Source organism: Homarus americanus, unplaced genomic scaffold, assembly GCF_018991925.1.
Source record: "Homarus americanus isolate GMGI-L3 unplaced genomic scaffold, GMGI_Hamer_2.0 scaffold39675, whole genome shotgun sequence".
NCBI classification, from domain to species: Eukaryota; Metazoa; Arthropoda; class Malacostraca; order Decapoda; family Nephropidae; genus Homarus; species Homarus americanus.
In genome coordinates this window covers 13,514,527-13,531,079 of record NW_024736071.1, presented here as the reverse complement: position 1 = coordinate 13,531,079, position 16,553 = coordinate 13,514,527, and the positions used below count along the sequence as shown (strand labels likewise).

General features: G+C 36.8%; 1 protein-coding gene across 3 annotated transcripts in view; it reads left to right on the top strand.

Annotated features, from left to right (window-relative positions):
- LOC121871802 (YEATS domain-containing protein 2-like) overlaps positions 1-16,553 on the top strand; it is a 124,782-nt gene that overhangs the window by 24,489 nt on the left and 83,740 nt on the right. For all 3 annotated transcript variants that reach the window (XR_006089949.1, XM_042374301.1, XM_042374300.1), the window contains exon 5: positions 10,179-10,367. Coding sequence is in view for 2 of the 3 variants with exons in the window: in XM_042374301.1 (XP_042230235.1) it covers positions 10,179-10,367 (189 nt within the window). In the remaining variant the exon portion in view is untranslated. The remainder of the gene's footprint in view (positions 1-10,178; positions 10,368-16,553) is intronic.

Sequence of the window (16,553 nt, the reverse complement as noted above, 5' to 3'; positions counted from 1 at the left end):
AAAGCAGACTGAGTACAGTTCTAGACACACTGCCTTCTTGTGTACTGTACTGAATAGTGGCTTAATTCAGTGTGCTATACTGTATCTCCATTTCCCCAAACAGGTTGTCAAGCTTGTAGGAACTACTTTTAAATTTTTTAGTTAACCCCTTGTGTGTGGAGCCATCTTTGAGCTGAATAAAATCATCTGGGATTAGCAAAATATAACATTAAAAGTGGCATCCCTATAATGAAGGTGGTGAAATCCAGAGCAGTTAACCAGTAAGAAAATATTATTTGGTGTCATTGTTTTTCACTGATTTGCCATTTTATATTTATTTTAATTGTAAACTTGTTCTCGAAAAATATTGGCTTCAGCCTGAAATTTTTACTCTAGTTTTTAAGTTGTAACCTACCCTGATCTGTGTTTGAGTAATGTTCAGAATTCTTTAGATGTCATAGTTAACCTTATTTTTCAGTTACAGAGATGCCAATTTGTATGTAAACAAAGTACAATTTGTAAAAAATTGGTTGCTGTTTTGAGGAAAGATGATGTTCCAAAAAATTGTATAATTAACTTGCTGTATTTTACGACATATAAGGCACACTTTTTTGTCTGAAAATGGCAAAAAAAATCAGCCTGCATCCTGTATGTGAAGTTGTGGTCTCCCGTAAGCTAACGAATCCTCCAGTTTTCTATCTCCAGTAGGCTAAATTCTACCTAGCCCAACTCCAGAATTATAAATATGTTATTGCTTTAAACACATTATTATTATCATTTTTAATAAATTAAAAAATAATTATTGTGAATATAAAAGCTAGATTCATAACTACTGTATTGATGATGATAACCTGAGACAATTAACGTCTGTATGGCAGACACCCAACTCTTCAGAGGTAGCTAAGCAGTAACCATTTCTGAGCTCTTACAAGCATTACGATCTATTAATGCCATTCTGCAACATTTATTTTTAAATTTACAAATACCTGATACAAATGAAGATTTACATTCTACATTTGTGTCTGTTAACATCGTTAATGGCATTGTAGCCAGGTTAGACTCATCACTGTAACCACCAGGTTACTGGGCCAGGCTGTGAGGTGTTGTGGTTGTTATCATCTGGTATTTTTTGGATAGATATACATAACTTTCTTCATTTATTTTTACTCAGTTACATGTACACACCATCCTACATACATATTGTGAAAAAAGTAAAAGAAATTATTGTCCTAGGGGCAAACACATAAAGGGAATTTAAATTTTTTTGCACACAAGTTAGCTGGCTCAGTGGGGAAGCAGGAAGAGGTGAGGCATATGGGGGGGGAGTGTTGCTAGGGAATTCACGGTGGTAGCATCTCTGTTGCTTTGATGAACCAGGGAGTTTATGCAAATGGCAACTGTCTTAAACTTTCATTTGGCTTTTATTTACTGGTTTGGCAATACAGTATTTTTGGTTATTTATTGGTATTATTTTTTCCTCACATTCCATGGTACTGTATATATTATTTTAAGAAAACTGTAGCTACAGGAGGAAAATACACACAAAAGTTTTTTCCTAAATACTTCCTGTTAAAATGGGGAGGTGCATCTTACATGGTCGTGCGTCTTATATGCAGTAAAATACGGTGCTACCTATACAGTGGTCCCTCGGTTAACGAGCACAATCCGTTCCAGCAGGTTGCTCGTTAACCGAAACCATTGTTTCGATGGGTTTTTGGGTAATTGGTTCCAGCTTACCGAAAATTGCCTAAATTCAACAAAAAAGGTAGAAAAGTTCACTTACTTTGAGGTGTGTATGTAGAAGGCTCCCGGATGATGATGTGAATTTGAAGTGGGAGATGGAGGAGGAGAAGGGAGAAGAGAAGGAAGTGGAGGTGGAGGAGAAGCATATTTTACTGCTTCTTGGAAGGTGAGTCACCTTCCATGAAAATGTCAGGAACCTCTGGACTGGCAGATTCTCCACCATGAACATCCTCTCTCCTTGAAGTGGAAGGCTGAGGGATAGCATCTTGTTCTCTCTGCCTTTTACTGAAGAAAATGTCAATTGTGGTCTGTGGGGCATCTCTCCTCCTCACCATTAACTTATGTTTAAAGAAGGAGACCACTGAGTCCTCAACATCACACAAAGTTAGTTCAGTTTTTTACACATCTGGGTGCTTTGAAGCCAGTTCCCTGAACTTCTCCCAGTAGTAAATCACATCTTTCAACTGTTTAGCTGACATATGGTCATCACTTTCAATTTCCTCCTCATCACTGTCAGCCTCTACCTGTAACATCTCATCCAGTTGCTTCAAGTCATCAGGAGTAAGTTCCTCCTCATGAGACATCACAAGCTCTTCCACATCCTCCTCCTCCACTTCAAGGCCCAACGACTGACCAATGGACACAATCTCCTGGTCCAACTCTGTTTCTTCCTCAAATCCCTCAAAATCATGGACTACTGATGGCCACAGTGCTTTCCATGAAGAATTGAGGGATCTAGTGGAGACTTTTTGCCATGATGACACAATCAATTTTACAGCCTCCAGGATGTTGATTTGTGTCTTCCAGAACTGTTTCAGTGTTAGTTCAGGATCATTGGAAGTTGCCTGATGACACCTAAACATTTTCTTCATGTACAGCTTCTTGAAGTTGCTGATCACATTCTGGTCCATTGGCTGTATGATTGATGTGTTTGGAGGCAAAAACAACACTTTCACAAAGTCAAATTGATACTCCAAATTTCTGGCAAGGTCAGGGTCATGACCAGGAGCATTATCCATGAGAAGAACCTTTAAAGGGAGTTTATTGGTGGTTAGGTAGCTCTTGACAGAAGGGCAAAACACATCAACAGCCCATTCATTAAAGAGCCATCTTGTCACCCATGCTTTACGGTTGGACTTCCAATAAACTCCAAGCTTTGTTCTTACCACTTTCTGTTGCTTGAACACCCTGGGGTTTTCAGAGTGGTAGACAAGCATAGGCTTCAGTCGGAAATTCCCTGAAGCATTGGCACCAAGCAATAGAGTGAGATGGTCTTTCATGGGTTTATGCCCAGGTAAAGAGGCTTCATCTCTGGTGATGAATGTTCTTATGGGCATCTTTTTCCAGAACAGCCCAGTCATTGTAATATAACAGTATTTTAATCGAAAACTATTAAAAAAACGAGTAACATCTCTTGAACATCGGAAGGGTAGGTAAAGTCTTTTGTTTTCGTCATGTATTTTATCCTATTTTACATTGAAATACAGGTAGTCCCCGACTTACGACCACATGGACTTACGTCCATTGGTACTTACGACCTGCTCTGACCGTACGTCCGTCGGGACATACGACTGCAACCGTCGTGACCAAAAATATTTTCAAATGACGCGCGCATTTTCTATACCGAAACGTTTCCGTCCTGGGCAAGAGGGTGGTGCGTCTCGGGTCACGTCGTGGATACACTCACTCAGTGGAGCGCTTAGTTGGTGTTTGGCTATTGTATTTTATACTGATCGTGCTGTGAACTTTCGTTATTATCGTATTTAGTTGACTTTATAATGACTGGAAAGTGTAAAAGTGAGAGTGCTGGTGGTGTTCCAAAGAAAAGGAGACAGGCAATTACTTTTGGGATGAAAATGAAGATAATAACACAGCATGAGAATGGAAAAACAGTAGCAACAATCTCACGCGACCTAGGTTTCTCACACTCGACTATATCCACTATTCTGAAGGACAAGGAACGTATTCGTGAAGTAGTGAAAGGAACAACACCTATAAAGGGAACTATAATATCAAAGAGAAGACAAGGTCCTATTCACGATATGGAAAAATTATTGGTGATATGGATAGAAGACCAGATACAGAAGTGTGTACCCTTAAGCCTTCTAACCATACAGGCTAAAGCAAGAAGCCTGTTCCAAAGCCTGAAGGAGCAGGCAGGAGATGAATGTGATCAAACCTTTACAGGAAGTCATGGGTGGTTTGATAGATTTAAAAAATGCTACAGTCTACACAATGTTAAGGTGAGTGGAGAGGCAGGTAGTGCAGATGTTGGTGCTGCCGAAACTTTTAAGGAGGAGTAAGATGATGTGATTATGGAAGGGAATTATTTGCCTGAGCAAATATTCAATGTGGATGAGACTGGATTATTGTGGAAGCGCATGCCTGAGCGGACATACATCCACAAAGAGGCGAAAACAATGCCCGGATTCAAGGCATTCAAGGACAGAATTACACTTCTGTTGAGGGGGAATGTTGCTGGTTTCAAGCTAAAGCCCTTCATGATCTATCATTCAGAGAACCCCAGGGCTTTTAAACATATCAGCAAGCACACACTGATAGTGTTTTATCGCAGTAATAAGAGAGTCTTGATGACCCTAGTACTGTTTGAGGATTGGTTCATGACTTGTTTCATTCCATGAGCCAAGGAGTGTTGTCTGCAACAACAGATTCCATTCAAGATTTTACTGATTTTGGATAATGCTCCGGGACACCCACCACACCTGGACGACATGCACCCTGATGTTAAGGTAGTGTACATTCCACGTAACACTACCTCTATCATCCAACCCATGGATCCAGGTGCTATTGCTGCCTTTAAAGCGTATTATTTACGCACGACCTTCGCTCACGCTGTTGCTGCTACTGAAGGTGAGAAAACGCTCAGAGAGTTTTGGAAGGAGTACAACATTTTGTCTTGTATAAAGAACATTAGTGCAGCATGGGATCAGGTTACAGAACATTGCATGAATGGAATATGGAAGATAATCCTGAAACGATATGTGAATAGTTTGAAAGGATTTAATGAAAATGAAGTTATTTCGGATATTAGTAACAAGATAGTGGAGTTAGGTAAACAGCTGGAGTTAGAAATTAATAATGAAGATGTTGGACAGTTGGTTGAAAGTGTAGCAGAAGAGCTCAGTAACGAGGATCTTATTGAACTAGATGTACAGAAAATTGCAGAGGAAGAAGAGAGACAAAATGTAGACGAAGAACCTGCATCCCCTAAAAAGTTTTCCGTGAAACATATGGCAGAGGCATTTGCTACAATTAATAAAACAATGCAAATGTTTGATGGTATGGATCAAAATTATGAGCGTTATGCCATAGTTGACAAAATGATCCAAGATGCACTTGCTTGCTACAGAGAAATTTATAATGAAAAGAAAAAGCAAACTGTGCAGTCTAAATTGGACATCTATTTCAAGAAGTTCCCCAGTGTTGTCTCCTCACGCCCCACCAGTGCTGCCTCTTCACTCCCTCAAGATGATCCAATACCTTCAACCAGCAAGTTTCCACAGCACATAAACCTGTCTGAAGAAAGCGACATTGATGGCCCACCCAGCCCTGACTCCTCTTCTGCTTCTTCCAAATAATATAGTCTTCATGTATCCTGTAAATAGAAAATTATGGGGGCACTGTGTGCATTTAGCTGACTACATTTAAGGTAAGTGCTCAGTCACACACTATCCATTCCTCATTATTTATTACTTTTACTGTACTGTATCCATTCCTCATTTTTATTACGTTTAGTGTACTGTATTTCATTGTAGATTTTTAATTTTTTTTTTTTAAATTGAATTTTTGTTTTTATACATTTTTTTATTTTTTATTTTTATTTATTTTTATCTATGTTGGACTTAAGACCTGGATTTGGGTCCCTAACCCCGTCGTAAATCGGGGAGCACCTATACATCATGTTTCAGCAAAACTACTATTTATTTCTGAGAATATATTCGTTCAGGCGCAGTTTAGGTAAAATATACGTGTGATGTAACAGTTTTTTAACTGAAAACAATTCGAAAAACACGTACCCTCTAGCCCTGTTCAAGGAGAAGACTGGGAGGAGCTGTTTGGTGATGAAGACGATGACAAGGAAAATGATTCTGATGGATTTTAATGAAAATATTCAGAAATATGGTATCGTAGTAATTATTCAAGTGAATTAGGATTGAATATTACAGTCGGCCCTTAACATACGCGGGTTTAGCACACACGGATTTGCAAATACGCGGATTGCCCCACCGGAGGAATATTCTGTACATTGAAGTAATTGAAATACATTCAATTCGCGCACCATTCAACCCGCGCGCGGCACCGAACACAGGACACCGCCCGCTCCCGCAACCTCACACACACACGCATAGCTCTCCCTCACTCAGTCAGTCTCGCTGTAACCCCGCTTGTGTTGACATCAGCATTGTAGTTGCAAAAATATTACATTTCCGTGAATGTATTATATCAAGCACAGTATGAATAGAATATCACAAGTATAACAGTATTTTATCCGAAAACTATTAAAAAAACGAGTAACATATCTTGAACATCGGAAGGTTAGGTAAAGTCTTTTGTTTTGATGTAGTTTATCCTAATTTACATTGAAATACAATACGTTTCAGCAAAACTACTATTTATTTCTGAGAATATGGAAATGTAATATTTTTGCTGAAATGACGTACGTATTATAGTGGAAAGTGACGAAAGCAATGACTTTCGCTTTCTTTCGTTCAAAAGATGTTACCGTAATCACTTTTCGAATGGTTTTCAGTTAAAAAACTTTCGTATTACAATAATATTCTATCCTAATTCTCTTGTGATGCAACAGTTTTTTTAACTGAAAATCATTCGAAAAGCGATTACGGTAACATCTTTTGAACGAAAGAAAGCAAGTCATTGTTTCCGTCACGATTTTATCCCACTTTCCACTGGAATACGTACGTCATTTCAGCAAAAATATTACATTTCCGTGAATGCATTATATCAAGCACAGTATGAATAGAATATCATTGTAATATTCCAGTATTTTAACCGAAAACTATTATAAAAACGAGTAACATCTCTTGAACATTGGAAGGTTTGGTAAAGTCTTTTGTTTTCGTCATGTATTTTATCCTATTTTACATTGAAATACATCACGTTTCAGCAAAACTACTATTTATTTCTGAGAATACATTCATTTGGGCGCAGTTTAGGTAAAATATACATGTGATGTAACATTTTTTTAACTGAAAATGATTCGAAAAACACGTACCCTCTAGCCCTGTTCAAGGAGAAGACTGGGAGGAGCTGTTTGGTGTTGAAGACGATGACAAGGAAAATGATTTTGATGGATTTTAATGAAAATATTCAGAAATATGGTATCGTAGTTTTTATTCAAGTGAATTAGGATAGAATATTATTGTAATACAACAGTAGTGACGATGTGGAGGAGGCGGAGGGATAGAGCGGGGAGGAGGTGACTGGCGGGAGCAGGGACGAGTGGAGATGCCAGCCAGTACATTACGGGTGTATTAAATGTTTTTATACCTATTTTTGCATTTTAATATTAAATACTGTACATTACGTTTCAACAAAACTACCATTTATTTCTGAGAACATGGAAATGTAATATTTTTGCTGAAATGATGTACGTATTACATTGGAAAGTGGGATAAAATTTTGACGAAAGCAATGACTTTCTCTTTCTTTCGTTCAAAAGATGTTACCGTAATCGCTTTTCGAATGGTTTTCAGTTGTGGGATTATAAGGATAGGATAGAATATTATTGTAATACAGTACGAGTACAACAGTTTTTTAACTGAAAACCATTCAAAAAACGATTACGGTAAAATCTTTTGAACAACGAAAGAAAGCGAAAGTCATTGTTTTCGTCATGATTTTATCCCACTTTCCACTGTAATATGTACGCCATTCCAGCAAAAATATTACATTTCCATATTTATTTCCGAGAATATATTCATTCAGTCACAGTTAAGGTAAAACATACTTGTGATGTAATATTTTAATGAAAATACGGTATCGTAGTTTTCTTTTGTTTCAAATTTAAATAACAAAGATTGATGTTTCAAATGTAATGAACAAAAATTTATGTACAGTATGTATAAATACACTTTAATAAATGAATACTTTATGTTTTACATCGTCCTGTGCTACCATACCATGGATTTGGCTACTCTGGGCTTGCTATGATGACGCAAGAGATCTGGCCTAGCAACTGTACCGACACTCACAGCTGGTGGTGCGTTGGTGCATCGTTTCCATTGTTTACTGGTAGTTACTGGTAAATATTTTTCAACCTAACGAAACTATTACCCGTTTAGAGGTCGACCCCCAATTTTTTGCCAAATAATTTGGTCTTAAAAACTCGAACTACACACAGGTATATACGGTAAATAAGGACGTGGGGGGCCAGGGTTTTTTTTTAGGGGGGGCAGCAAAAATACGCGGATTTTTAACATCCACGGGTGTCTCTTGTTACGTAACCCCCGCGTATGTTAAGGGCCGACTGTATTGTAATACAACAGTTTTTTTAACTGAAAACCATTCGAAAAGCGATTACCCTAAAATCTTTTGAACAACGAAAGAAAGCGAAAGTCATTGTTTTCGTCATGATTTTATCCCACTTTCCACTGTAATACGTACGTCATTTCAGCAAAAATATTACATTTCCATATTTATTTCTGAGAATATGTTCATTCAGTCACAGTTAAGGTAAAATATACTTGTGATGTAATATTCTAATGAAAATACCCGGTATTTAGAAATACGGTATTGTAGTTTTCTTTTGTTTCAAATTTATTTAACAAAGATTGATGTTTCAAATGTAATGAACAAAAATTTATGTACAGTTGTACCCCGCTTAACGCGGTTTCACTTAACGCGATTTCTCATATACGCGGTGCCTCGCCAGAACCGAACTTTCACTTAACGTGGTTCATCTACTCATATACGCAGGAAGCGGCGCGGGTACGATGCGCACAAGGTCGCCCAGTCATCAAAACATTACTGAGTTCTTCACCCGCCACCCACCACAGCCGGCCCAAGTCACTGATAGTGATAATTATAGTGAGGATATGGACTTATATGGACTTTAAGGGGTTTGACAAAGAGGCCCTGCAAGCCTCTGTGTTGGATAGTGATACAATTGATACGAGTGATACAGGTGAGGGCCAATAATCTGCCCTCTGCCTCGGAACCAACCCCCCATCCCCGTGTGCCCAGCCATCTTTTCTACTAATGTAAGTGTTAAAAAACCTAATATTATTGATATTTCTCTTAATTATTAATTGTGTGTGCATACCATCATAAAGTTAAGATAATATTTTTACTACAACATAGTTGTGTGTCGTCAAAAAGTGGAGTTTGGGGGTCCGGCCAGTCTCTATTGGAATTAATCCCATATGTTCTGTTGTTCACTTAACGCGGTACCCTGTGGGTTCAATTGACTGTGTTAAGCGGGGTACTACTGTATCTATTAATAAACTTTAAAAAATGAATACTTTATGTTTTACATCGTCCTGTGCTACCATACCATGCATTTGGCTACTTTGGGCTTGCTATGATGACGCAAGAGATCTGCCCTGGCAACTGTACCGACACTCACAGCTGGTGGTGCATCGTTTCCATTGTTTACTGGTAGTTACTGGTAAATATTTTTCAACCTACCGAAACTATTACCCGTTTAGAGGTCGACCCCCAGTTTTTTGCCAAAAAATTTGGTCTTAAAAACTCGAACTACACACAGGTATATACGGTAAATAAGGACATGGGGGGCAAGGGGTGTTCTTAGGGGGGGGAGGGCAGCAAAATGCGCTGATTCTTAACATTCACGGGTATCTCTGTTACCTAACCCCCGCGTATGTTAAGGGCCGACTGTATTTGTAACTTCACAAACAAAACACATTGCATAAGAAAACATTTTATTCACTGTAATTCATTGCTACTGTTACAAAAGGAAATTCTATCTTAGCATCCTTCAGACCCTTTGCTTTTGTAGAATGTGAGCAAAAAATTAATCCATCTTAGCCTCTGTCCTATTTGATTACTGTATCAGCAAGGAACTAACTTGGCAAACAGTATGCCTTAATATTTGATGGGCAGACTTGGGCCTAAGACACCTCCTAACCTGTAGCAGGTAACTGTTGTATCAGGTCATCTTTTGCAAGGGAACTTTATGATAGAGAAAGAAGGGTAATTAGTAAATCAAAAGTACTGTAATTAACAAAGAAACCCTTGGCCGATGATGATAGGCCTATCTGAAATTAGCAGACTCAGAAGATGCTTTGTATTAATAGGGCTGTCTGGCATTGAATTCCACGAGATAAAACTATTTCAGAATCAATCTTCCGTTTCTGACCCTGCTTTTAACCCTGGACTAGGTGTTTTTAGACAGTTTAATGAAGAAGAAGAAAAAAATCAGTAATCAAAATGTCTTTAATTCATTTCTTTTTCAGAGTGGTAGTGGGCAATACTTACCAGTACTTAACTTCACATGGTGATGAAGATGTCGGCGATGCTCTGAGATACAAGTGGCAAGTCTATGTGAGGGCACCAATGGAGGGTGAAGATGTTTCTACCTTTATCTCTGCAGTCACTTTTATATTGGATCAGAGCTATGCTCCACACCATATTATCACACTCAAGTAAGGAAGGATAAAAAAGGATTTATGAGTACCTTACTGTATTGTAGCGTATACTACCAGAATAACCCAGTGAACTACAGTATCCTGAACCTATGCCAAAGGTCATTTTTATCAAACTTGCATTACACAGGGTTCATACATCTCTTAATTCAGTTGATAGTTACTTGTAATGTCACCATTGTTGTTCAGAAGTTTCATGGATGGGATGGTGAGAAAGGTAAAGGTATGGTTAATGTAGTGAAGAACAGGTTTGATTGGTTGGGATTTATAGTGCATGTGAAGTGAACCATCTTTTGTTGGAAGATTACTCTGCTTTGGTTGGTGAATGAGAAGATAAGTTGCAAATATTTGTGATTCAGTGTGAAATACCCTGTAGTACTGTAAGTAGATTTACAGAGTTAGATATTCTTTGTTTTTTAAAATTATCTTGGTTTAATAGCTAGATTATTTGGCTGAATCAAGGTGTCATTATTGCTGTGTAAAGTCTTTCTCTCAATAGGCCAGGTTCTACAGTCTACACATTTGTAATAATACAAGATAGCATTGATATGACAAACTCAGTTTAAGGTGTACTGTAGTAAATTCTCCAGTAATGGGGCTTCCCATTATCAAGTCTTCAATAACTAGATTTGACAGTCCATGGATGTAAATAAGAAAATTTATTTAACTGTCAACCAACTAGGGAGGGTGGTTGAACTAGGCAGACTCAACTGTCATTCTGGTATGCATTAATTATAGATTTTTATGTTAATTTTGGTCGAAGATGATATATTTGCATGTACAATTGCTTGCACAATACAATACCTAAAAATATTGAACTCTTTCTTAATACTGAATTGACTGTTGGTTTCCTATTTTTGTTTTTAATTGTGCTTGGAAGGCGTCATGCATTTTAAAACCCAACCTTATTCTGACAGACCCAAAAATGAATTTTGAGTAATTGTTAAAGACTTGGATGCAGTTTGCATCCTCCATATGCTAGCAAAGGTAATTTAGGTGATACAATGTGTACCATCCATGTTACGGAGTATTTAAGAGGTTAGAGAAGGAAGAGGACTTGTGTTTGGTAGATGATAATAAATTGTCGTTTGAGAAACATACACACAAAGAAGCAAACAGTACAAACCACTTGGTAGACCTGATCCAGCGAACATTCTTTCCATGCTGGGCTAGAAATATGTGGTGCCCATGGAAATCTTCGGACACAGTACTGTGCAGTACTTATGTACTTAAAACTGGACATTTTGGTTGGTAAAATGGTGTACAAAATCTAAAATGTGATTGAAGTACAGTAATCCCTTGGAATTTGCAGGGATTGAGTTTTAAAACTGAATACAATTAGTAAAAGAGGATACATGTCGATTCCCAAACCACAAATGCAAATCTGTATGTATGCTGTAGTAACCAAGTTTTAATTACAATGGTCCCTCGGTTAACGAACGGTTCAATTAACGAAATTTTGGTTAACGAATTAGCTCCCATAAGGATTTTCAGTTCGGTTAATGAACAAAACTTTGATTCACGAAATCCTAACGACAAACATTTTTTTGTTGTGTGTGTCAGCTGATCAGCTAGTCTGCCAATTCAGTAATTGGTTCAATGTTTACATTCATTTCCAGTGGAGTAAATATCAAGAAAGTTGGTGTCTGTAATATTTTTGCATTTTTTTTTTTTTTAGATTATTGGTCATTCTAATTTAGTTAACATATTGATAATATATACAGTACAGGGAACAGTTTTTGTGCGCCCATCAGCCGATTGAATCACCCAACAACTCTTCTCAGTTTAACTTTATTTACAGTGGAGTGAACATCGATTTTGTTGGTCTCTTGAATATTTTTTACTTTTTACATTAGAATTATTGGTCATTCTGAAATTTAATTAACATATTGATAATATACAGTGCAGAAATTATTATGAAACGCGAAGAAGGCATTAGAACCAATGCACTCTGTAAAAATTATGGTATGTCATCATCGACTGCCTCTACAATCAGTTGTTTGATATGTAAACAAAGCTGCCGGTAATACGACATACACACCTCAAAGTAAGTTAAAATACAGTATTCTATAGTTTTTTTATTTATTCTTATACAGTATACTGTACAGTACAGTACAGTACTGTATTTGGTTTATATTTAATGTTTTGTTAATTCTATTACAGTGCAACCCCGAAAATTTGAATTGCATGGGCCATAGAAGTACAGTCGACCCTCGTTAATTCGGACTAATAGGGGGGGAAGGGTGTTCGTTTTAGCTGATTGTCCGAATTAACCAATTTAGGGGTTAATATTGCATTATATTTCAAAGTCATTGTTTTCGTCACGATTTTATCCCACTTTCCACTGTAATACGTACGTCAATTCAGCAAAAATATTACATTTCCGTGAATGCATTATATCAAGCACAGTATGAATAGAATACTATTGTAATATAACAGTATTTTAACCAAAAACTATTAAGAAAACGAGTAACTTCTCTTGAACATCGGAAGGTTAGGTAAAATCTTTTGTTTTCGTCATGTATTTTATCCTATTTTACCTTAAAATACATCACGTTTCAGCAAAACTACTATTTATTTCCGAGAATATATTCATTCAGGCGCAGTTTAGGTAAAATATATGTGAGATGTAACAGTTTTTTAACTGAAAATGATTCGAAAAACACGTAGCCTCTAGCCCTGTTCAAGGAGAGGACTGGGAGAAGCTGTTTGGTGCTGCAGACGATGACAAGGAAAATGATTTGGATGGATTTTAATGAAAATATTCAGAAATATGGTATTGTAGTATTTATTCAGTCAATTAGGATAGAATATTATTAGAATACAACAGTTTTTTAACTGAAAACCAATCGAAAAGCGATTACAGTAACATCTTTTGAACGAAAGAAAGCGAAAGTCATTGTTTTCGTCACGATTTTATCCCACTTTCCACTGTAATACGTACATCATTTCAGCAAAAATATTACATTTCCGTGAATGTATTATATCAAGCACAGTATGAATAGAATACCATTGTAATATAACAGTATTTTAACCAAAAACTATTAAAAAAAACGAGTAACTTCTCTTGAACATCGGAAGGTTAGGTAAAATCTTTTGTTTTCGTCATGTATTTTATCCTATTTTACATTAAAATATATCACGTTTCAGCAAAACTACTATTTATTTCCGAGAACATATTCATTCAGGCACAGTTAAGGTAAAATATACATGTGATGTAACAGTTTTTTAACTGAAAATGATTCGAAAAACACGTGTACCGTCTAGGTGATACAGCTGGTGGTGCGTCATGCGTCGTTGTAAACAATAGGAGGTTGAAGTAGATTACCGGGTATTATATTAAGTGTGAAATATCGAAAAGGTTTTTATTACCGGTATTTTTTGTAGATCAATGAGAACTGTGATACCGTATATGATATGATAAGTTAGCCTGTGCTAAGAACTTCAACATAGACTACTGAAAGCACGTTGTAAGGTAATTTAGCCTATTGTAAGTTGGTGAGCTTCATTTACTGAAGGAACTGCACAACTTTTCATTACTAATTGGTACATATTTTACGTTTCCATTGTTTACTGGCAGTAAATGGTAAATATTTTTCATGTCTGAAGCTAAAAGTTGTACCCCCCTTGCACTAGTGGTGGAGATGTTACATTTAACCAAAAAGACACTAGTGTTTTATCCCAGCAGTGGATGGACCAGCATTTTAGCTTAAGGTAATATTCCTACAAATCTTAAAAAAAAGTGCAGATTTTGTCCGAATTATCCAAAATCCGGATTAAAGGGGTCTGAATTAACGAAGGTCGACTGTATATGAATTTTAGAAAAATTAGAATATTAGATGTATGGAAGTGCCTGAGCAAATTGTATCAAAACATGCTGCAAAAATTATTTACATATCTAAAAACCGTTAATAAGCAATACCGGTATGTATAATAAATTAAAAGTATTACTGTATTTATATTCAACAACATTTATTCTAATATATTTAGAACATTAATACAGTGGTCTCCATGTAATCCTGCCAGTCTCCAAATACTGTACAGTCGGCCCTTCACATACGCGGGTTTAGCATGCGGACTCACAAATGCAGCGGATTGCCCTGCGGAGAATATTCTATACATTGATAATTGAAGTACATTCAAATCAGCGCCGTCAAATCAGCGTGCCATTCAAATAAGCGTGCTGACACACGCCCGCCACCCACACACGCCACCCACACACACGCCCGCCACCCACACACACTTCCGCCACCCACACGCCATACCCCACACCACCTTGGCACGTCCACCACCCAGCGCTCCTGCTCAGTCAGTCTAGCTGTAATACGCTTATGTTGGCTTATCAGCACTGTAGGCGACCCTGATTTTTGACCAAAAATCGTTAATTTATAATATTCCTTGTTTAAGGTGGGCCTAGGATTTTGAGGTATTGGAACAACAAACCAACTAGTAAAAACACTCTCGTCCACAAACTGAAACCGCCGTACTTGCAAACACAGAGTGCGAAGGCAAATTTACTTATTTTATTATTACGACACTTTACCACACTGAAATGCGAGATTAGTTTCAACAAAAATATTGTACATTTCCATTCAAGTATTTATTCAAGTCAATTAGGAAGAATATTCTTGTAATACAACATTTTTTTAACTGAAAACCAGTACTGTACACTAATATACAGCAATTTTTATCTCTTGAGCAAAATATATGATGTTTATATTCAAATTACCTGTATTGGCTGTCTTGCAAGAGATTCAACAATACAAATTATAGTCTCCCTAACTTTAGTCTGAGATATTATATAAAGATAAAACTGTAGCCTAAATAAACCCTGGCTGAGCAGATGGGGAAGGGAGGAGAGCCAGCCAATATGAGGGGTGAAGAGAAGCGAGGTTTGAGGTGATATGTTTGACAGTTTTGAGCCGAGGGTCTCTGTGTGTTCAGACATAACAATTTTAATTACTGTAATGGGGAGTAGTACATGTACACTCCAGCTTTGCACTAAGGTCATTTATTCTTTTAGTATGGTGTGTGCATGTAAATGGATGAAAATAAATGAAGAAATTTATGTAATCTACCCAAAAATACAGTTGAAAACTTTATACTGTATTATAAAATGTACTACACAGTATTGTACACTAATGTACTACATTTTTATATCTTGAGCAAAATATATGGCGTTTATATTCAAATTATTGGCTGTCTTGCAAGAGTTCCAGCAATGCAAATTATAATCTTTTTAACTTTAGTCTGAGATATTATATAAAATAAGCACGCTTAAGAATAAAGTTATCACCAATCTTTTGATGCAGGGAACACAGGAGGAGGTAGCCAGCGAGCATGGGAGGGAGGTGAGGTGACAGAGTCTGGTGTTTATTTATTTATTTGAGATAAGATTTGACAGTTGGCTGAAGGCTTCGTGTTTATTTATCATCACTTAAGAGTGACTAAGCTCTTCTCATAATTTACTAAGCGACCTGGGTGAATATAACTTACATTGCTGATTCTTGTAAGATAGTGATTTATTTGAATACCTATATAAACAATATATAATTGCAATAGATATAATAATCTAAAAGTACGCATGTTTTAGTACATGTACGAAAGTACAGGTTTGTTCCACGGTAAAATCTTTTGAACAACGGCCGAAGTCATTGTTGTTTTAGATCGCGATTTTATCCCACTTTCCACTGTAATAAGTGCGTCATTTCAGCAAATATATTACATTTCCATATTTACTTCTGAGAATATATATTCATTCAGTCACAGTTAAAGTAAAATATACTTGTGATGTAATATTTTTAATGAAAAATATTGCACCGGTATTATTTAGAAATCTGATAGGTATAAGTAGTTTTTCTTTTGTTTCAAATTTAATTAACAAGATTGATGTTTCACCAAATGTAATGAAAAAAATTTATATTGCAGTATCTATAAATAATAAACTTAAAAAGTGAATACTTTATGTTTTACATGTCGTCCTGTGCTACCATACCATGCATTTGGCTACTTTGGGCTTTGCTATGATGATACAAGAGACTTTAACAACTGTACCAACACTCACAGCTGGTAGTGCGTTGGTGCATCGTTCCATTGTTTACTGGTAGTTACTGTGGTAAATATTTTTCAACCTAACAAAACTATTACCTGTTTAGAATTGACCCCAATTTTTTGCCTTAAAATAAT